Source organism: Mesoplodon densirostris, chromosome 3 (genome assembly GCF_025265405.1).
Source record: "Mesoplodon densirostris isolate mMesDen1 chromosome 3, mMesDen1 primary haplotype, whole genome shotgun sequence".
In the NCBI taxonomy this organism is placed as follows: Eukaryota; Metazoa; Chordata; class Mammalia; order Artiodactyla; family Ziphiidae; genus Mesoplodon; species Mesoplodon densirostris.
In genome coordinates, this window is record NC_082663.1 from 165512009 (window position 1) to 165535044 (window position 23036).

Here is a 23036-nt window from a genome sequence, read left to right on the forward strand (position 1 = left end):
CAAGGATGCTCTAGTGAGCAAAACAGACATGGTTCTGCCTCATCATCACAAATTCACGTAAAGGATGTCCCCAGGGGGTGCGGGGGATGGTATCAGGGAAGTGTGGGGCGTTCGAGGAGGGGTAAGGTCAGTGGAGGTGGAGCCAGAGGTCAAGGGAGAGTTTGCTGTAAGGTGAACCAGAGAGGCAGGCAGGGACTGCAAGGGTTAATTTCGTGTGTCAACTCAGCCACGCTGTGGTGCCCAGTTGTTGGGCAAACATGAGCTAGATGTTGCTGTGAAGGTACTTTGTAGATGCATCAACATCTACAGTCAGCTGGCTTTTGAAGTAAAGGAGATCACCCTTTCTAACGTGGAGGTGGGCCTCATAAAATCCGCTGAAGACCTTAAGAACAAAAAACTGAGGTTTCCTGGAAAAGAGGGAATTTTGCCTCCTGACTGTAACATAAAAGTCCTGCTTGAATTTCAAGTCTGCCTGCCTGACCTTCCTTAGAATAAATTCTCTCTTCATCTCTCTCTCTCTCTCTCTCTCTCTACATATGTGTGTGTATTAATATATGTGTATATGTAATATATTTGTATTTCCTATTTGGTTCTCTGGAGAATCCTGACTGGTACAGGACAGACCACAGAAGGCTTTGCAGGATTTGAGCAAGAGTTGGGTAGCCCTTCTCCAACAAGCAGTGGAAGACCGGGAAGGATTTTAAGCAGGGAGAGAGGCCGATATAATCAGCATAGTCCTAACCAGAGCCAGGCTAGAGCCCAGGGAGGCTGGCATGGTAGGTTCCAGAGGCTCCAGAATCATCTGTGTCATGTTGCCCATCGTCCAGGGTCCTGAACCTCCCTGTGTCAGATGAGGATGCTGTCAGCATCCCTGAATCCTAGTGGTCATTTGTGCATTTATTCAACTGTTTAGCAAGTGCATGCATTTGTGGAGCACGGCCTGCCCTGCAGATGGAGCTAGGCCAGGCCAAGGGCACTCCTTGACACCACTGTAGGTTTTTGCCTTTTTAATCCAAGGTCCTGTGAACAGCCCTTCACCACATTCATTCATTCATTCATTCAACAAATATTTGAGGCCCTACTATGAGCTGAGGTGAGCATACTATGCTCTGGGATACAGCAGGAAACAAAACTGGCAAAACACCCAGCTTCGTGCAGCTTACATTCTAGTGAGGGTTAGCAAATCAGTTACAGAGTAGAGCATATCCTCCTGGGCTGAGGCGGCCAAGAGTGAAAATGAGAGACACAGAGTGGAGAGGTGAAGCAGCATAGGGCTGACTTCTCGGGCTCTGGAGTCCAACAGATCTGCGTTTAGATCCCAGCTCCTGAGCTTACTGTTTATACCTCTCTGCACCTCAGTGTTCTTGCCAACGAAATGGACAAATATACCCAGCAAAATACACCCCCCAACGCCAGAGGATTAAAGGAGATAACGGACGAGCGTCTTTCTCCCAAAGCACTGGCATGTGCACCTCAGCTAATGCCGGTGAATTTTGTCTGGGTTTTGTTATTGTCCTTGTCATTGTGCTGTCTGTGAGGTGGAGTAACATACCTCAAGCCACACAGCAAGCCCAAGCCATAGGCCCAGCCTCCGATGTGCTTGCCACAGGGTCTTCTAAAAACACCCCAGCAAGGAGACTTGGGGTTTCGGTGTTTTATCCTGGGTTTCATCTTAGATGCCTCAAGTTTGCTAAGTAATTGTAGCAAACAAACGAGAGAGAGTCAGAAAACGAGCAGCGGAAGAGGGTGAGAGAGTGCTGCCAGGCTGAGGCCAGACTCCTGCAGGCTGCTCCCTCCCCTGGGGTTAATTAGTCTCCCTCTAGCAGAGATGCTCTCTGGACCAGCGCCTCCCCAGCAGCCCTGCGCATTCATCCAGCTTCTGCCTCCCAGCTTCCCTCCTAGCCACTCATCCACAAAGCACTTCCTGCAGGTGACCAGGTGGCGGCCCAGCACGGCTTGTCTCCCCTCCTTCAGCCTGCATAGACCTCGGAATCCCGCCATGCCTGCAGCCTACCTGCCCAGCAGAGAGCTGGCAGCCTCCCCTCAGACGCCTGCCCCTCCACCGCCATCCCCTGATGAGGGGCAGGGCCAGTGTCCACACAAAATGTAAATGTCCTGCAGGTGATGCTGGGGAAAAGGCATTCAGGAAGCTCTCCAAAACGCCGGCCCCTGCACCTGTCTGCAGTCATGGCCTCTCTTTGCACTTTGGTTTTTAGGGAGTCTGGGGGGTTTTTTAATTGAGTTATAATTAACATGTAATATTGTATTTGTTTCAGGTACATAGTGATTGAATGTTTCTATACATTATGAAATGATCACCCCAATAAGACCAGTTACCATCCATCATCATATATGGTGCTATTGACTATATTCCTTATGCTGTACATTTCCTCCCTGTGACTTATTTATTTTGTAGCTGGAAATGGGTATCTCCTAACCCCCTTCACCTATTTCATCCATCCCCCGGCCCCCTCCTCTCTGGCAACGACCAGTTCTCTGAATCTGGGAGTCTGTTTCTGCTTTATTTTGGTCTTTAGATTCCACATTTAAGTGAAATCATACCGTATTTGGCTTTCTCTGTCTGACTTATTTTACTTACACAATACCTTCTAGGTCCATCCATGTTGCTGCAAATGGCAGAATTTCATTCTTTTTATGGTTGAGTAGTATTCCATTGTATATATACCGCATCTTCCTTATCCATTCATCTACTGATGGACACTTAGGTTGCTTCTATGGCTTGGCTGTTGTAAAGAAGACTTCTATGAACATTGGGGTACATGTATTTTTTTTATAAATTTATGTATTTTATTTATTTTTGGCTGTGTTGGGTCTTTGTTGCTGCACGCGGGCTTTCTCTAGTTGCGGCGAGCAAGGGCTACTCTTCGTTGCGGTGCGCGCACTTCTCGTTGTGGTGGCTTCTCTTGTTGCAGAGCACGGGCTCTAAGCGCATGGGCTTCAGTAGTTGTGTCACTTGGGCTCTAGAGCGCAGGCTCAGTAGTTGTGGTGCACGGGCTTAGCTGCTCCGTGGCATGTGGGGTCTTCCTGGACCAGGGCTCGAACCTGTGTCCCCTGCCAGGTCACCAGGGACATTCTGCACTTTCTGCACTGCTCGAACCTGTGTCCCCTGCATTAGCAGGCGGATTCTTAACCACTGCGCTACCAGGGAAGCCCGGGGTGTACATGTATCTTTTCAAATTAGTGTGTTCATTTTCTTTAGATAAATTCCCAGAAGTGGAATTACTGGATGTATGGTAGTTCAATTTTTTGTTTTTTGAGGAAACTTCATACTGTTTTCCATAGTGACTGCACCATTTTACATTCCAGCAGCGCACGAGGGCTACCTTTTCTCCACATCCTTGCTGACACTTGTTGTTTCTTGCTTTCTGACGATAGCCATTCTGACAGGTGAATGAACTGACCACAGTGTGATCTGCCCCACCTCCCACTGTCCTCCCTTCACCCACCAGACTTTGGCCTCCCCAGCCTTTCCTTCAAGTTCAGGGCCCTCCCCACGCTGCAGTCTCCAATGCTGCATCTCCTCCTTGGCTGCATCTTTCTTCAGGAAGCTTTGGCATTGTCTGTCACTACACCTTGTTCCTTTCCTTCAAACCACACATTGCAATTTGTAATTTATGTTACTTTATGTGTGTGTCACTTCTCTCTCCCTCCCTCTCCCTCTCTCTCCCTCTCTCACTCTCTCCTTCCTTCCCACACACACATTAGATTTTTAAATGCCAGAAAGTAGGCACCACCCCTATCTTATTCACCAGTATATACGATACCTGGCACATTGCAGTTGCCCAATAAATATTTCTGCCTGAATAAATGACTACATCAGTGAATACATTTCTCTTAGCTCCTCTGCCTGAGGGCATAATCTAAACATGTGTGCACGGCTGAATTTTAAGTCAGATGATCAAGCTCCCTGAAGGCAGAAATGGGGTCTGGTTCATCTTTGTATCTCCCCCAGCGTCTAGCATAGTTCTTAGAGCAATAGATGTACAACAAAGATTGAGGACCAAAGGGACATTAATCCAACATGCCATGGCAACCAGAGACCGTGTGGGGTCCTGCCCAATGTTCTGTGCCACGAGGATCCCTCAGGGCCAGCCAAGGGAATAAAGTCACTTGGCCTTAATTTAAGGTAATGCCCAATGCCTTACCTTTAAGGTAAGGTAAGGACAAGTTGTCCCTAAAGCTAAGCCCGGTTTGGTCACTGACACACTTACCCATATCATATTTTAACCCGTTTCATCCCATTCAGTCATTTTGTGCTGGGTCTACTGGATGCCAGGCAGTGTGTTAGCACCTCATTACTCAAAATGTGGCCTGTAGGGCTTCCCTGGTGGCGCAGTGGTTGAGAGTCTGCCTGCCGATGCAGGGGATACGGGTTCGTGCCCCGGTCCGGGAGGATCCCACATGCCGCGGAGCGGCTGGGCCCGTGAGACATGGCCGCTGAGCCTGCGCGTCCGGAGCCTGTGCTCCGCAACGGGAGAGGCCACCACAGTGAGAGGGCCGCTTACTGCCAAAAAAATAAATAAATGTAAAAAAATGTGGCCTGTAGACCATGAATGAGCTCCACCATCTCCCAAGAGCCTATCAAGAATGCAGACTCTCCAAACTGATGGCAGACCTACTGGATCAGAATCTGCTTTTTAGCAAGGTCCCAGGTGATTCCTATGTACAGCACAGTTTAAGAAGCCCTGAGCTAGGAAAAGGTAGACCTAGGGTCTGCCTTCGTGGAGCCTTAGGCAGGCCAGGCACCAACGAACAGCAGCGGCCGGACGTTGACTGTTACGGGCGAGGAGGCTACGAGGGCTTTGTATCAAGGGAGACTCACCCAGGAGACGGGAGCAGACCTTATAAGCCATCTTAAAGATTTTGCTGTGTTGTCCTTAGAGCAACAGGAAGCCCAGGGAAAGGGGTCTACAGCGAGGGTGGGGATAAATGAATCAGCCCATGTCCCCTCTTTAGGGTAGTCATAACCTTTGTAATTCATCATCAAAACACGACTTCCTTCTCTGTCTTCAACCACGCTCGGGTGTCTGATGAGCAGGTTGGCACAGGACCCCACGGTCCAGGCCGGTCTAGGCTCAGCCTTTGCCCGTTCAGGAGGGGTCTCCTTCTGTTGGTGTGGCCTCATTCTGATCCCTGTCCCATCCTGCATGTGGTCCTCCTGCTGGGGACTAGAGCACAGGGCTCCAGGAACATGCCCTGTCTCCTCAGCTTCCAGATGCATATCAGAAATACTCAACACGGAATTAGGGTTCTTAATGGCTCAGCTCTCCACACCTGCCGGTAGCTAAATAGAGGCCATTTGGAACTGTGATAAAACTGCAGTCAGAGAGACCTGGGTTCAAGTCCTAACTCAACCACTCGCTGTGTGACCTTGGGCAAGCGTTTTAACATCTCTGAACTTCTGTTTTCTCAACTGTGAATCCCTGCCATGTAAGGGTATTGTGCAGGCCAGGTACAAAGTGGGTGCTTTATTCAACAAATAATTTACTGAACACCTACTGTGTGCCGCTCTGTACACAGTCTTAGGGGGCTCCAACCCTGGGCAATTTTAGGCAAGAGCCCTGCCATCATGGAGCTTAGCAGCCCAGTGGGGAAAAGTGTCATTAGTTGAGCAATCACACAGATAAATATTAGATGACAAATGTAGTATACGCTTTGAAGTGGGGGGAAAAAAGAGCCATGAGAGAGCAACACAGGGACCCAATCCAGCCTGGGAAGTCAGGAGAGGCATCTTGAGATAACGGCAGTGTGCCCAGTGTCTCTTTGCCCGACGTGACTCTGCACCTCTCTTTCAGGTACCTGGAAGGAAACCACTTAACAGCCGTGCCCAAGGAGCTGCCCACCCTCCGACACCTGACACTCATGTAAGCAGCCCAGCGTTGGTGGGATATTTCATTTTCTGTCCTTAGGGAGCACAGGAGACTGATGCAGAGGGTGGGTAGGGCAGCGCTGCAGGCTTTGGGGGCATTCCTGCACTTTTCCCTCTGGGTGGAGTGGCAAGAGGCAGCTGGGAGGGATGGGCCGGCCAGATGTGCCAGGTCTTACCCAGTGAGGACTTCATGCAGAGGTACCCAGATCCGGGCCTCATTGGCCACCTGTGGCACCTTCCTCCTTGGCTTGGAGCCTCTGACCTTCTGGTCTCCCAGTTAAATTCCTGAGATCCCTCAGTTTCTTGCAAGCTGTGGCTGCACTTAGGTTTGCCAAAAGCATAAATTTGGCATTTCTTCTTTCTCCTTCTTTAGTTACTCAGAAAATGTTCTACGCAGCTGGTTCAAATTGAGGATCTTTCAGGTGGGAGCCGCTACTGGCTCCAAGTCGGCCAAAACCCAGGAAAACCTCTGAATGAGGCGCAGGGCTGCTGGGCATGGGCGGGGCCCAGGAAGCTGGGGAGCCCTTGAGCTTTGTCCCTCACTGCCTTGCCTAGAGGGCACCCAGGATCCTTGGGCAAGTGCTGTTGAAAGATGCCCCATCTGCTTAGGGGGCAGGGAGCCCCGGAGCAATGGCCCTCAACCCCAGCTGATTATATATCACAGTAGTTTGGGGTTTGTTTTAAATACTGATGCTCAAGCCTGCCTTACACCAATTAAAGTGGAATATCTGGGCATGAAACCTAGGCCTCGGAGAACTAAAGCTCCCCAGATGATGCTAATGTACAGCTGATGTTGAAAACCACTGCTTTGGATACTTATCCTCGGGGAGAAGCTGGAGCTTGCAGTTGGCAAAGGACCACACTTCCATCAACCTCATTCCCCCAAGAGAGAATCTGATAAGATGGAATAAATGAATGCTGGAAGAGAGGGATGGTGGAGGGGCTGTGAGGAGAAGAATTGATCAGGGGGAAAAAGCACTACAACAAGGAGAAATTGTTACCTTATGTGTTATGTTTTGCTGGTAGAATAAAATCGATGGATAGACACCACTGAATGTTTGAGTAGCTGAATAAGTAGATGAATGAATGAACGACAGTTGGTGGAATGACTGATTGAATAAGTCTTCAGTAAAAAAAATGAACATTTGGACTGATGGGTGGATAGGTGAATAGATGGGTGGATAGATGGATGGATGGACAGCTGGGCCAACAGATGGACAGATGGGTGGCAGATGGACAGATGGATGGATGGATGATAGATGGGTGGATGGACAGATGGATGGATGGGCTGGTGGACATATGGGGAGGATGAGTGGATGGGTGGATGGATGGGCAGACAGATGGATGGGTGGACAGATGGATGTATATACAAATGAATGGGCAGGTGGGTGAATAGACAGATGGGCGGATGGGTGGATGAATGGGCAGATGGATGGATGGATGGATGGATGGGAAGGTGGGTGGGGGGTGGGTGGATGAATGGATGGATGGACAGATAGGCAGATAGGTGTATGAACAGACAGACCAGTGGATGGATGGATGGGTGGGTGGACAAATGAATGGGCAGATGGGTGGATGGACAGATGCATGGAGGGACAGATGGGTGGATGGATAGATGGGTGGATGGATGGATGGATGGATGGATGGATGGAAAGATAAGTGGATGGACAGATGGTTGGTTGGATGGATGGATGGGAAGGTGGGGGTGGGATGGATGGATGGATGGATGGATGGATGGGAAGGTGGGGGGGGTGGATGGATGGGAAGGTGGGTGGGGGGTGGGTGGATGCATGGATGGATGGACAGATAGGCAGATAGGTGTATGGACAGACAGACCAGTGGATGGATGGATGGGTGGGTGGACAGATGCATGGATGGACAGATGGACAGATGGGTGGATGGGTGGATGGATAGATGGGTGGATGGATGGATGGGAAGATAAGTGGATGGACAAATGGATGGGTAGATGGGCAGATGGACAGATGGGCAGATGAATGGGCAGACGGACAGATGGATAGATGAACGGACAGATGGGTGGATGGACATATGGACAGGTGGATGGGTGGATGGATGAATGGATGCATGGGTGGGTGGGCAGACAGGCAGATGGATGGGTGGATGGATGGATAGCAGGCGTGCATGCATGTGTGAAAGTTGGGAACGACCCCCTTTGGATGCAACTAACAGTACAATGTGACCCTTCTGCTTACTTTTCCTAGTGACCTGAGCAACAACAGCATTGGCATGCTGACCAACTACACCTTCAGTAACATGTCTCACCTCTCCACCCTGTGAGTACAGTGAGCTGCTGTGATTAACATGGGCCTGATACTAAGTGCATCCTTCCTCTTTCCCCTCAGGCTTACATGCTCCGCTCTAGCGATCCTCAGGGCTGTGGTTGACCCAGCACAGGGCAGACCTTAATCATCAGAAGGAAAACAGAGTAGGTCAGAACTCCACTGTCCGGGTGGTTAGAGAGGAGTTGGCACCTAATTACTTCTGAAGAAGTTCCTCTTTGGAATACCTTCTGTGATGTGTGAATTTTCTCTCCCAGTGAGGGTTTCCCTACACAGTTATATTTTGCTCAGACCCATTTATTTCCCATTAGCTCTGTACACTGTGAGCACTCACCATCTGACAATAGACGGAGGTGATGGCAGAGCTGGTTAGGGAGCCAGCCTGCTAAGGAGCATACGAGGAAAATGGGAAATGAAGCCAGTGAGCTTCCTGGAGTGACGGGGAATGTTTCTCTCTCCCTTATCCCTAGGATGCTTTTTGTCAGTCTATTAAAACTGGGAGGGTAGGGCTTCCCTGGTGGCGCAGTGGTTGAGAGTCCGCCTGCCGATGCAGGGGACACGGGTTCGTGCCCCGGTCCAGGAGGATCCCACATGCCACGGAGCAGCTGGGCCCGTGAGCCATGGCCGCTGAGCCTGCACTTCCGGAGCCTGTGCTCCGCAACGGGAGAGGCCACAATAGTGAGAGGCCCGCGTACCGCCAAAAAAAAAAAAAAAAATTAGGAGGGTAAAGAAACCATTTGCTTTGACTGGTCCAGTATGGACAACGCATGCATCAGTAGCTAAGAACAGGAAGAACCAACAGAGCCTGTGTGTCCTCTTCCACAGGATCCTGAGCTACAACCGGCTGCGATGCATCCCCATCCACTCCTTCAATGGGCTGCGGTCCCTCCGAGTGCTGTGAGTACCCCAGTGCGCTGACTTCTACTTCTACTTCACTGGGTAACAGCAGGCAGGACTGAGCACTCCTGTTCCCTGCTCTTCCTTGCTCAGAGCCCACTCTGCCCGCCATGTGCCCCTCCCCTAACCCAACACTCTTAATTTGCTCAATGGGGCAGAGAGAGCTCATGCTTAAGAGTCAGTCACTCCCTGTTCCAGCTCACTTCCTCTGTGGAACCTGCCACACATCACTAACTCCTCTGAGTTCCCACTTCTTTATGTGCAAAATGGGATCCATAGCACATCCCTTGCGAGGATTAGGATCTGCAGTTCTATGCAATTATATTCTGTACCCTAGCAGAGCACACTGTGCAGGGCCAGCGCACACACATAGCCATCCGTTCGCAGCCGAGTCAACTCATAAAGTATCCTTAAAGTTTTAATAAGTTGCCAACATTTAAATATCAGGAGGTTTCTCATATAAATCCTGATTTCTACACTCTCTTGGAAAATGGAGAGACCTGGCCTCCCAGGGCTCCCCTCTGCATTCCTGCAGGGCTGAGCCATCCCGCCCCGTTGAACAGAGTTCTGCAGTCTGCAGCCTGCACATCACCCACCCACCTCTTGTCACCTTATGATACCTGCCTGGCCCTGGCCTACACAAGGGTAGTGGACAGCTAACTGAGGCAGATGAGCTCTGAGCAAAGGCAAGATAGCCATGGAGTCCCCTGCTTTCCAGGCATAGCTCTGCCCCTCCCTAGCTGTGTGTCTTCTCATCATGAAATCAGATAACGATGGTAATGGCCTCACAGGGTCTTATGAGGATTAAATGAGATATTGTACGTAAAGCACTTAGCACAGCTCTGGCCCATGGTAGACACTTTATATTCATTTGTTATGACTATTATCACATGAGCACTTGCAAGAGCAGGAATGGCACCTCACTGCCACCCCAACCCTGGGCCCATTGTCACCTGATATTTCTGCCTGCCCATCTTGCACCTATTTTGCTGGCAAGTGAGGATCCTTTGAATGACATTCCCATGAGAACAGAGATGCCAGACGCTCTGCCCCCAAACCTATCAACTTCTTTCCCTTCTGGCCCATTATGACTATAATAGTGAAAACCATATTTTATGGGGCTTTTCATGGTCATTGCCTCATAATGCTATGCGGTTGAGAGGGTTATGTCCATTTTAAAGACGGGAAAACTGAGACCCAGATGGGTGAAGTCGCTGGCCCAAGATTCAGCAGTCAGGAGGTTGCAGAATCCAGCCTCCTGACTCAGAGCCCCGGGATCCTTCCCAGGACCCAGTTACGGTTGGCAGACAGCACCCAATGAGCAGGTCCATTTCGGAGCCTCCAGGCTGATGTGATTTATTGAGGCCCACAAAACACCAGTGTCAGCGACAACTCCTGCCACATGTCATCTGTGCAGTTATTAAAAATCAATTCTGTGGGGGGCAAAGAAGTACCCGTGCTGGCAGTGTGCAATCTGTTACTGTCACTTATTTATTATCTATCTTCTCTGGGGAGCTTGAGAATGGAAACATCAGCAGAACCATTTCCCTGTTTTGAGTTGAACACAACGGGAGATGGGCTCATCTCATTGGCTGGGGCTGGACCTGCTGCACCCCACCCCCACCATCTCCCCTCAATCCCAATCTATTGTCCCCCCATCCCAGTCTTCCAGTTCTGGGCATAGCTTGGCTGCCAGGGGGTGTGACCTGCCATTTCAGTGGGATCCGTGTGCCTATGTTCATAATTAGAGTAGTTTTGGTTGGGACAGCTCAACATGTGGAAGGGAGAAAGAGACCGTTTGCCTGTCCATCTGTCTGTCTACCAGGGTGGTGGGGTGCACATCACCCCCCTATCCAGGATTTCCTCCTTCCTCAGCACCTCGTTGGTGTCACTCCATAAGCAGTGCTGTCATTAGTTCACCAGGAGGCCACATAAAACATCCAACACACTTGTGCTTGCTTCTTGAATTCAGAATGAGTAGGCTTTTTGCACCATCATTTTAGAACCATGGGCTCTTGTAGATAAAAGAGGATCTTAGAGGCCCTCATTCCAACTATCTACCTCAGTGGGGAGCAACCATTTTCTGCATAAGGGCCAAGGCAGGAAAAATTAAAATGTTTATGGGCTGCGTTTCTTTTAAAGGATATTTGTATCCTTTCTCCCAGTAACTGCACATCTAGGAATTTTTACGAAAGGGTATCCAAAAAGAGAGAAGGGTTCTCTGCATTAAGATCTTGGTTGCACTGTAATTTTTAACCTAAATTTTAAATATTACCCAGAAGGCCACAGTGGGGAAATATTTAAGTAAAGCATGATGTAACCAGTCGATGAAGTGCAATTATTAAAAGAGGAAAACTAATAGCAGAGTGGGAACCTGTTTACCACATTGCATTATGTGGAAAAATAAGCCTAATTTGTATATTGTTACAATTATAACTGTATATATGTACAATTGTGTCATATATACAAATTAGGTTTATTTTTCCGCATAACACTATGTGGTAAACAGGTTTCCACACTGCTATCTAGTAACTGTAACCGTATCAATTATAACATTGATAAACATGAAGGACTATAAGGGAACATGGGCAAATAAATGAAAAAAACCATTGATAGCTAACGGGTAATATCAAATCATTTCTGTTGTAAATGAAGACAAAGTTAAAGATGAATGAAGACAGTAACATATTTATAATTTGGGGGGTTGGGAAGCAAAACAGGATTTTGGAAATCAGAAATTGCAGTACCTGTAACTGCATGTGGTCATTCATATATTCTTTTCACATTTCTAACGGGTTTCATTAATTTGATTAGAATTTCAGAAATAACCAGAGACCCAGGGATGCTGGCAGTTTGGGGTAAGGAAGCAGGATAAACAGCAAGGTTCAGCCATAGACAAAGGCCAAAAAGTGCTCTGGAAAGCAGCAAGAAAGACCTGACATTTAGGAAGGAGAGAGAGAAGGAGGGGGAGAGAGAGAGAGAGAGAGAGAGAGAGAGAGAGAGAGAGAGAGAGAGAGAGAGAGAGAGAGAGTGTGTGTGTGTGTGTGTGTGTGTGTGTGTGTGTGTGTGTGTGTGTGTGTGTTGGTGGGTGAATATGAATACATTTCAGAGACAGGATATTGGTCAAGGAGCTTTGAGAACAAAACTTTGTGTGAAAATATACTTCTCCTACCTCACTCCTAATCTAAAAATAGCCAGAAGAGAACATCCTCCAGGACGTTCTAGTCCTTTTTTGGGGATCTGTGTGTTCCCTGATCTTTGCCCCACGCCGAGCCACATGCCTTGTGTGCGTGTGGTCCCAACTGTCACCCCCCAGCCCCAGCTGCAGGAGGGCCACCTGGAATCAGTTAGCGCCAGGACTGTGTCAGTGTGTGCTTGTGAGGGAGCGAGCAGGATTATCATTCATCATCCGTATTTTTTTAGCTCCTGTTCCCTGAAATAAGACTGTGCTTGCTGTTTATGCACATGCGGCTATTCACCACTGCTCAACTGGTGGCATGGACCCTCCCTACAACATCTCTGCAAAGGGCTCCATTTGCCCTTTTGCTTGATTACCTTCAGAGACTAAGAGCTCGCTCGCTTCCCAGACAATCCCATTCCATTTTTGACCAGCTGTTGAACATCAGGCGATTCTGGTGAGCCAAAAGGTGACTCCTTGTGGTCCTGGTGTGGCCCTTTTGTGCCACCAAAAAAAAAAAAAAAGTTTAATTATGAATTTTAGAAGTGGGGAGTGAGTCTCAGAAACCCTGTCCAAACCACTCATTTATAAGACAAGGAGGCAGATTCAGAAAGGTTCAGTGACTTGCTCACATCATTCACTTCTTCATCCTTCCCTGAATGCCCACTGTGAGCTAAATGCTAGGCTAAATACCGCGGCGGGTGGGGCACAAATAGTGAATATAGCACAGTTCCCGCTTTCAGAGATCACACGGTCTAGAACAGGAAATAGACAAACAACTACAGTACAGGGTGATGCCTGTGAAAGAGCCATAGGAATACAAGTGAGAGGCATGGAAGCCAGTACTGGCCATCAAAAAGACTTTCTGGGGCTTCCCTGGTGGCGCAGTGGTTGAGAGTCCGCCTGCTGATGCAGGGGACATAGGTTCATGCCCCGGTCCGGGAAGATCCCACATGCCGCGTAGCGGCTGGGCCCGTGAGCCATGGCCGCTGAGCCTGCGCATCCGGAGCCTGTGCTCCGAGACAGGAAACGCCACAACAGTGAGAGGCCCGCGTACCAAAAAAAAAAAAAAAAAAAAAAAGACTTTCTGAGAGGTAGTTATCACTGCTGACACTTGTTAAACCTTGACTCTGCACTGCACACTGGGCTAAATGCTTTAGCTACATTGTCATATTCACGCTTCCCATCAATTCTATGAAGAATATACCACCATTATCCCCATTTCCCAGATGAGGAAACAGAGGCTTGGCAACATTGAGTAGCTTTCCCCAAGTGACACAACGAGGAGAGAGTAAAGTTGGGATTTGAACCCAAGACTGTTTACTCTCAGAATCCCTGCTCTTAACTTCTGCTCCCAAGGCTGAGCCTGGGATGCCAGAGGGAGTTACCCAAATAGGGATGGGAGTGAAGAACATTCTAGGCAGGGAAAATATAAATGCACTGGACAGAAGCCTGGAAGTCAGGAAGGGCATGTGCCTGGGGATGGAGGGGTGGGATGTCCAGGAAGCTCCAGCTTTGGCTGGAATGTGGCTTCTGGGTGTGAGAACAGGAGGAGATGCTGCCGACCCGTCATAAGGTGGGAGCAGAACCAAGGCTGGAACCCATGTCTCCTGGCTTCTAGCCCAGTGTTCCATCTCCTTCCATCCTGCTCCGTCGTAGGTTATCATCTATTTTTATTGCCTCTCATTTCAGACTTTTCTTGAAGACTGGGGGGGGACATGGCCTTTTTAAAAAGGGAGTGTTTTTTTCCTTGCCCAGAGAGGCCTGGGATGAGAATTAATGAGTGGGGTGGCATGAAAGACGTGGGCCGAAAGGTGATGGACACAGGGCAGCTCTGTCAAACTTCAGTGTGTCTCCTGGAATCCTCCACGGGGCTCCTTTGGGATGATAGGCTGCATACCTTCACGCTTCTACTCTAAGCGGGTAACGCCTTGAGAGGAATGGCCCCAAATATGTCCAAGAACATAGCGGGGAAGGAGTCATGACGATGCTTGCAATAATCGTGGCTGACCCGAGTGAGGGCTTACCGTGGGCTGGCCCTGCATTGCATCCTGCACCAGCTGAACCACCTGCATTGTATCTTTAAATCCTAGCTTAGGAAGCAGTATATTAGATCCCTTCCTGACTAAAGGAAAAGAAAATCAGTTCAAACCACCTTAGGCAGAAAAAGAGAATTTATCGATGCAGGTAACTGAAAAATGCAGTAGTAGGTATTAGATTCTATGGCTGGATGCAGGTACTCCAGTGGTACTGTCAGAAATGCATCTCTTTCTGCCTCTCAAAATGAAACTGCCTCTGTCCTAGTAGTTCCAAGGAAAGCCCCAGAAATATCTCTCAGTGGCCTACTTAGGTCACATACTCAACCTCAAACCAGTCACTGTGACTCCAATTGGGCAGACCTGGTCCATAGCTCTGCCCATGAGGCCAGACCACTTGGACTCAGAAGTGGGGAGGGGTGATTCCCTAATGGAAGAGGGAGGAACTGTTACAGAAAAGAGGAGAAGAATGTTGATCAACCCACACCCCCCAAAAGGTATCTGCTATAAGTAGATACTAAGAATTCCTCTATTTTAGAGATGAGAAAACTGAGGCACAGAAATAATGTCAGTTGTTTCAGGTCACACAGACAGTGATTATCAGAATAGAGATTCGAACCCAGGCTGTCTGACTCCAGACCTTAAACTCCAGGTCACCTGGGAGTGGCCTGTGTTGCTCAGAAGAGAATTCACCCACTGCATCCCACCTTTAGGATGAGGATAGTTCCCGTCATCTATCATACAAACTGTGAGCACCTAGAGATTCAGAGACCCAGATTCAGGCAACCCAGAACTGACAGGGGATGGTTATGCCCTTCAGTTGCTCTCATGATGTCCTCATCTGCATCCTGAAATTCCCTAGTCTGCCTTAACACCTCCTAAGAGTCAGGAGGGAAAAAAGAGTCCCAGATGCTTGAAGATGAGTCATGCCCAGTTCAGAGTCGCTTGCCTGCACCAGCTCCCTGTGAGGTGTAAGGGAGAACGAGAGGGAAAGGGGGAGTGCTTAGTGCTTCCTGGGAGGGCACATTTGTGCTGCTCCCCTGGCATCCTTTAGGACGGTGGTTGGACATGCAAGAGTCCTTCTTTGGGGGCCAAACCAGGAGCCAGAAACTACAGTGTAGGCAGATTTCTTTAGCATTGTCCCAGTAAATTACAGCCCCATTACTCTGCAGTTTATAGAGACCTCAGCGGATCAGCTCATAATAAATGGGAGTGCGACTTGCAGGGGTCACAGTACCAAAGCTGCCTTTGGGTCATTTGGTGTTTTTAAATTAGGGCTTTGTGCCTCTCCAGGGGCCCGAGCCGCATTCTGAAATGATTAACGGTGGGGCTGGGTGCATTCGCCAAACAGCAAGCAGCCGTGAAGTCATCCAAGTTAATAGCAGACGGAGCCGGTGTGATTCATAAATAACCACGTGGATTAGAGACTAAATGATACTGATAAAAGTGTGAGGAAGTGCTTCTAGCCCCTTCTTACTCAGGGAGGTGAGAAGCTTCCACGAACACTCTTTAGAGGACTGGGTACCCTCACCCTGCTCTCCTGGCTGCCTAAGCTTCAAGGAAAGCTTTCACCCTGCCGTTCAGGGAGACCAGGGACCTGGTGGCGGGGGCGGGGTGGGGGGCGCTGGCACGTGGGTGTTAGAAATGCAGAACCTCAGGTCCCACCCCAGACCCACTGAATCAGAATCTCTGGGAATGGGCCTCAGAAATCTGTATGTGTATTAGCCCTGATGCTCAGTCAGCTTTGAGAGGCTCTGCTCATTATTAAGTGTAATTAAGCTCACATCTATATTTCAGCTGAAGACCCAGGGCAAGCTCACATCAGCTAAAAGGAAAACAGAAGAGCAGATTCATAAGTTACTATCCTGTTTACACTTTCACAGTCAACGTTAATCACCCCCTTTGTTTAACTAGGGCTCCTTTCACAGCCCAGGGGACGGTGCCCAGCAGCCACTAAGGAAACCTTTGAGTTTCTACGAATGTCAGTCCTTGCATTTCACGGGCCAGCCCCAAAGTGAGTCAGCTTGGGGATTTTTTGTATGCAGTGGATGACTAATCCTTCCATGGAGGGTATAACCCACGAATTGTGGGTTTGCTCATGTTTTTACTTGAGCAGCGGAGCCATGTTCCTTCAATTTCTTTCAAAAACCTGTTCTCCAGGCACTTATTGAAAGCTCAGTATGTGCCACCACCCTGCAAGTGAGCATAGCTTTCAGCTATTACACCACAGGGTGGAGAGAGGCATGATTAAACCCAAGCAGGTTGCCTGGCCCCTCGGACACACTGTCGGATAATGCACTCAGGTGCACACAAGAACAACACCCACATGTGTGTGTGGGTAATGCCACACCCTTTCCCACAAAGATGAGTGTCCGGCTCCAGGGAGTCTCCCCAGGAGCTGAGTGCCCCCTTCCCTTTGTCTTCTGAGCTGGGACTGATAGCATTTCTCAATCTCCCTAAAATCTCTCTAGGTGAATATGAAGGGAACCAGTTTCTTGATCTGTACCAGGCATTGTTCAAGACCTTTTACAAATATTAATAAGGTTAACCATTTAGTACTTAGAAAATGCCAGGCTCTACGTGGACTAATGTACCCACAACCGAGGGTACCTTCTGCGGCAAATCTTTTTACTTTCTCTCATTCCCATTTTATGATAGGAAACCAAGGCACAGAGAGGGTAAGTAACTTTCCCCATAGTCACACAGCGGGTAAGTGACAGAGTCAGGGTTTGAGTCAAGCAGCCCAGCTCCAGAGCTTCTGGTCTCGACCATAGTTCTTCACATTATCTCTGAAACCCCAGTGCCTTCACTAGATGGCTCTGTCTCCATGTTTCAGGTGCAAAAATGGAGGCCAGGAGAAGGAAGGTAACTCACCCAATGCTCCACAGCTGAAAGGGACTGATTTCTGATTCCATCCCAAGTCCGTCTGATTCATCTTTGTCTTTCCCTAACCCTCTACTCCCGACATCCCTGCAGCTGATCTAGGCACGGAAACCTCCGTGCACGGGACAATGAAGGAGACATCCCCTCCTGCTGCTGGCAGTGGGGCTCTGCATGCTCAGAGGCATGACTGGGCCAGCCTGGGACGCCAAGAGAGTGTACTGAGTTCAGAGCTGTTACTGGGGGTTAACCTTCTGACCTGTGCTTCTGCTTCAGAACCCTCCATGGCAACGACATCTCCAGCGTTCCCGAAGGCTCCTTCAATGACCTGACCTCTCTTTCCCATCTGTAAGTAGCCCTGTTTCTCCCCCACGTGCATCTCCTCAAAACAGAAAAGATTATAATGCCAGAGATAATACTATCAGCGTTACCTCCCCAGTATGGTTCTTTCCATGTGAACAGAGTGTGTTTTATTTACAAAAAGGTACCCACATGGTGCACATTTTGTGTTCTCTGCTTCAGATGCCTTCAGAGACATAATCAATTATGTAAACAATGTAAATATTTAATAAGAATGAACATAAAACTCTTACTGTGTGCTCAACACTTTAGATGAATTATCTCATATGTTTCTTACAGCAGTAAGGCATTTTTATCTCCTTATTAGACATGATGAAACTGAAGTTAAGAAAGGCTGAAGAACTGGTCCAAGGGTCGCACAGCTAGTAGGTGGCAGAGACCTGGTTCAAATCCAGGTTTGCCTTGACGCCAAAGCACATATTCTTCCTACACTCGGCATCAGGTAGTCCCCTCCCATTTTACACAGGGGAGACTGAGGCCCATAAATATTAGGTATTACATACCTCTGCCAGTGAAAGTGCTTGAGTTTGTATACCTGCTGTCTGTATATTTAATTATTTTTGTATTGTGCACATATACAACACGGATATATTATGTATGCATATTATAAAACATTCAAAAAATAGAAATGTTAAAGGCTATGGTTAAAAATCAGCAGAAGTTTTCGTATTTTCTTCCTCAAACAGCACTTTGGAGGTGTCTGCACTGGATGATACCATTTCCCTCCCCTGCACTTGTAAGCTGAGTGGTGTCTGGGAGGAGAACCTTCCTTCTACTCTCTTAGGCTCTGTGGCCGGCCTGACATAAGACAGATTAACAGGAGAAAAGCATACAAATGTATTTAATAGTTTTATGTGCATGAGGGAGTCTTCAAAAGGAGAATGAAAACCCAAAGAAGCCATTGGGCCCCAAAGCTTATATACCATTTTTACACAAAGAATGATGAAGCGTGGGGCTCTGACATGACAGAGGAGCTTGGACTAGGGGCGGTAAATCATGGGACCGGGACTAGGAAATCACGCAGAAACTGATGGAAGATCAGCGCTATTTTAGTAGGTTTGTTTGTACAGATCCATTTTGGTATCAACTCCCTTCTCTTCCTGGCCCGGGGAGGGTACCTTTCTCATAGGAAATATGACCTGCTTTTAGCTAGAAACAGCATCTGCTGTTTCTCAAGTGCCTTCAGCTCAAAATAGTCAATAGACAAAGCAGCATATTTGGGGGCGGCATGTTCTGAGCTCCTTCAGTGGTCTGAAGCTGCTTCCTAGGTTGCTGGGTATCAAAACCTTCTCTGCAGAGTACATCCTCCAGGGCAACCTTTAGTGGGGCAAGAGAGCCAGATCATCAATGGCCAGAGGCGCAGGAAGCCTCCTGGAGGGGCTGAGATTGGGAGTGAGTTGAGGATGGAGTCTTACCAGGGTAGGTGAGAGCAAAGCCTTAGGGATGGGAGGGGCTTGGGTGGGGTTGAAACATCTGCAGGGACTGTCACCCCAGTGAAGTCTCTGCTGGTCCTCCTGTCAGACACCCCCAATCTAGCCAGAGTCTGAAAACTCTGCTTTTCCAGAGGACCAAGACTACAGGGCCTATGGGCCAAGCTGGGCGGGGGAGCCTGACTTCCTGCTCTGCCTTGTAGGGCACTGGGAACCAACCCACTCCACTGCGACTGCAGCCTGCGTTGGCTGTCGGAGTGGGTGAAGGCCGGGTACAAGGAGCCTGGCATCGCCCGCTGCAGTAGCCCCGAACCCATGGCTGACCGACTCCTACTCACCACACCCACCCACCGCTTCCAGTGCAAAGGTAGGTGCTGACTCACCCCTCTCAGATGCTGAAACCGATGTGGACCTGCATCTAACGGTCCACTTGTCATTCGCTCCCCTAAGTCCCTCTGCTGCCATTTCTACATATTCCTCGTTGACCTCTTACTCTACAAATTTTTGCATAGTTGAGAAAATCTTTAACCTGCATTTTTTTTTTTTTTTTTTTTTTTTTTTTTTTTTTTTTTGCGGTACGCGGGCCTCTCACTGCTGTGGCCTCTCCTGTTGCAGAGCACAGGCTCCGGATGCGCAGGCTCAGCGGCCATGGCTCACGGGCCCAGCCGCCCCGCGGCATGTGGGATCTTCCCGGACCGGGGCACGAACCCGTGTCCCCTGCATCGGCAGGTGGACTCTCAACCACTGCGCCACCAGGGAAGCCCTAACCTGCATTTTTTACCCAACAATCTTAGAGCATAAGCATTTTCCTGTTTTATTACAGCACATTTTGGGCACGTGAGATTGTGATTTGACTGCGTGATTATTATGACAACAAACTACTGCTGGGTTCTCACTACGTGGCAGGCGTTATGTTAAGCACTTTTTCATGTATTACTTCATTTAATTCTCACTTTCCATGGAGTCATTTATTTAATTCCCCAGTACCTCTGTGGGGTCTACTTTAGTAGTAGTCTTACTTTTAAAAATGAGAAAACTGAGGCTTACTAAGGTTAGATGACTTCTCAAGATCACACAGTTAAGAGAATTCCAGGTCTTTCTGATTCCAGAGTGCATGGTCTCAACCACCAAGCTGTAACACTCCATCATAACTTCTTTAACCAGTTCCTGGTTTTGAATTTTCAGAGTATTTCCATTTTTTTTCTTACCACGGCTGCATAAATGTCTTTCTCTATTTAAAATTATGTCCTTAAATAAGATTCAGAGAACAGAAATTACTGAGCCAAAGTATATGGTCATTACTAAGGCTTTCACACTTAATGCCAAATTGATTTCCAGAAAGGGTTGTAACCAACTTTCACTCCCAGTAGCATCGTTTGAGTGCAGTTTTCATCAGACCCTTGCATTATTTTATCTCATTTTGTAATCATTGCTAATTCAATAGGTAAAATATTATATCCCCTCATATTTTGTTTTTGATTATTGGGGGAACTATTTTTTCCCCAAAATTTACTTTCTGTTTGTACTACACATTTGCCTGTTAATGTCCTTTGCTCATCTCCTAAGGCGTCAATGTTTATTCTGACTTACAGATATACTTTACCTCTAAAACTTCATTGTGTCCCTGGAACACATAGTCTCCCTGGAACAGACGATGTCTCTGTTCTTTGGTGAAGCCAGAGTTGAGCCAGCTGGCATTGGTTCTCAATCAGCCCATTCTGTTCACCCCACTCACAAATGGTCAGACTCAGCCTGCGGTCAATCTCAACCCAATCTCCACACTGATGACTGTTATCCTGGGATCATTTAAAGTCCTGACATGAAATAGGGCCTGATTATCCAGGACTTTGTCAACACTGGCTGCAGCGGTAGCACAGCCCCTGTTACAAAGCTCTGTGTAGGGACGTGGCCTCCCTCCCTCCAGCCCTGATGGCCGAGGAGAGCAGGACACAGTTGAAACTGTAACCCCTCATCAGCATCGTTGCTGTGTCTTCCGGGCCCATTTCTTACTTCTTCCTGCCGACTCAAGGGTTCTACAAGGAGAACTTCCTATGTGATGTGTGCCTTTGGCCCAGGCACTGTGCCCTCCTTAGCCCTGCACAGACTATTCCATGAGGAGGGGTGTTTGGGGAAGGAAAAATGGGAGGTCCAAATGGAGCCTGGGCCCAGAGCTCCCCGAACATAAAGAGATTCACAAGGGGTTTCTAATTATGGTGCATTGTTTGCAGATTAGCACCAAAATCAGATCAGGCTAATTACAGTAATTGATTTGACTGAGAAGTGCTTCTGAATGATGTCCCGCTGTGATTTTTTCCTCTCTGGATGATGGCTGAATTAATGGGACTCTAGCTGGACTGGATGTGCTAGCTGCGGAGGGCCAGCTGCCCTCTGGACAGAGATGGGAGGGGCTGGTAGCTGACTGAGGAAGGGGCCAGAGCAGAGGGGGAGGGAGGTGTGACAGTGAGCCTACTTGGGGACCTGCCACCAACACTCTGGTTTTGCTGTCCAGGCCCAGTGGACATCAACATTGTGGCCAAGTGCAATGCCTGCCTTTCCAGCCCGTGCAAGAACAGCGGAACATGCAGCCAGGATCCCGTGGAGCAGTACCACTGCGCCTGCCCCTACGGCTACAAGGTATGACAGGAGGCCCCGCCCCCTACCATCCACGGCCCAGGGAGGGGCCCTGTTCACTGCTGACCCTCCCTTCTCCAAGGACAGTGGATAAGTCCACTTTACGGGTCACTCCACAACAGCATTTGCCAGCAACTCTCCCGTTCTCCCCAGCACTGCTGGGGGCTGCCCAGTTGTATCCCATTCACACCCATCATAGAGGACCCCATATAGCCTTGACAGTGATGCAGTGAGATAAGGAGGAAATGTAATATTTGTATTTTCTTTCTTGAACATGGGGAAATTAAGTCTCAGAGAGTTAAAGTACCTCCAAGTAGAGGCATCCCTTGAACCCACCACACTGACCTCCTTCCAGGGTGATTCCCAGGTCCTCCCCTGCCCTCCCTTCCCTGCCCGCAGGACAGCCAGCCCTGGAAGCACTAGTTCCAGCTTGGGAAGGATACAGGGATGGATTAAAAGGCCAGCCTTCACTGTTGACAGGTCTGATCAGCCAACAAGGGCTGGGATAGAGATCCCAGTTCTCCTGTGCTCCCCAGAAATCCAGGCTAATTCCAGAATAACCCTTCCCTCCTTTCTTCTCACCCAGCAGCATCTAGAACACATTATCCTGCCTCCATATTAACATCTATAAAGTATGGATGATGTGTCAAGCACTCTGCTTGGCATTTTAGTCATCTTTTCCCCTGTAAGGATGGACTTATTGATTCCCGTTTTACAGATGTGGAAACTGAGCCTCAGACTGTTGAAAGGGCTTGACACACTGGCCCAAGCTTGTAAGCAGTAGGGTTGGGTTAAGACCCAGGGCTACATGATTCCAAAGCCCCCCCTCCTACTTTCGCCTGGAGGTTTCCTGAATAGCTGAACCCCTCACTGCACCTCACTGGGGTCAGCAAAGCCGTGACTGGGTCCTCTTCCCCAGGACCCTCCCGGCTTCCCAGATTCCAGCCATCCCAGGGCACCCATCTGAAGGCACTAGGCATGTCGAGAATTTCAAGACAGTCCCCAGCCTGTCTGATGCACCCACCTGGTACAAGCTGAGCAGGAGGGAGCTGGCATCCCCGGGTGTCCTGTCCCCAGGGGGATTTATGTGTATAGTGACAAGCTTGAGGGGCAGACTGCCGCTGGGGAACAGGGTTCCCTGGTGGCTTTCTCAGCTGTAGCTGTGCTTCCAATAGACAGTGTCAGAGTGCCACCTATGGGCCTGAGCCTGAGACAAGAGAGCCAAAGGCTTCCTATGAGGCCAGTCGGACAGCCTCCCTGCCCCGGGCAGCCAACCCCAGGCCTCACACCCACAGGAGTCCCAGACCCACGCCCCTGCACACACACGTACATACACACACACACACACACACACGTGTACACACACACACAAACATATTGTAGGGGAAGACTAGAAATTAAGCAAACATGCTCAAACGCCTGGATCCTCAAACTCCC

The 23036-nt window shown here is 48.9% G+C and overlaps 1 protein-coding gene across 1 annotated transcript in view; it reads left to right on the plus strand.

Moving 5' to 3' along the window:
* SLIT3 (slit guidance ligand 3) overlaps positions 1-23036 on the plus strand; it is a 621296-nt gene that overhangs the window by 552477 nt on the left and 45783 nt on the right. The window contains exons 21-26 of the mRNA XM_060094956.1: positions 5817-5885; positions 8110-8181; positions 9013-9084; positions 17455-17526; positions 19172-19335; positions 21478-21602. Coding sequence (XP_059950939.1) covers positions 5817-5885; positions 8110-8181; positions 9013-9084; positions 17455-17526; positions 19172-19335; positions 21478-21602 — 574 coding nt within the window. The remainder of the gene's footprint in view (positions 1-5816; positions 5886-8109; positions 8182-9012; positions 9085-17454; positions 17527-19171; positions 19336-21477; positions 21603-23036) is intronic.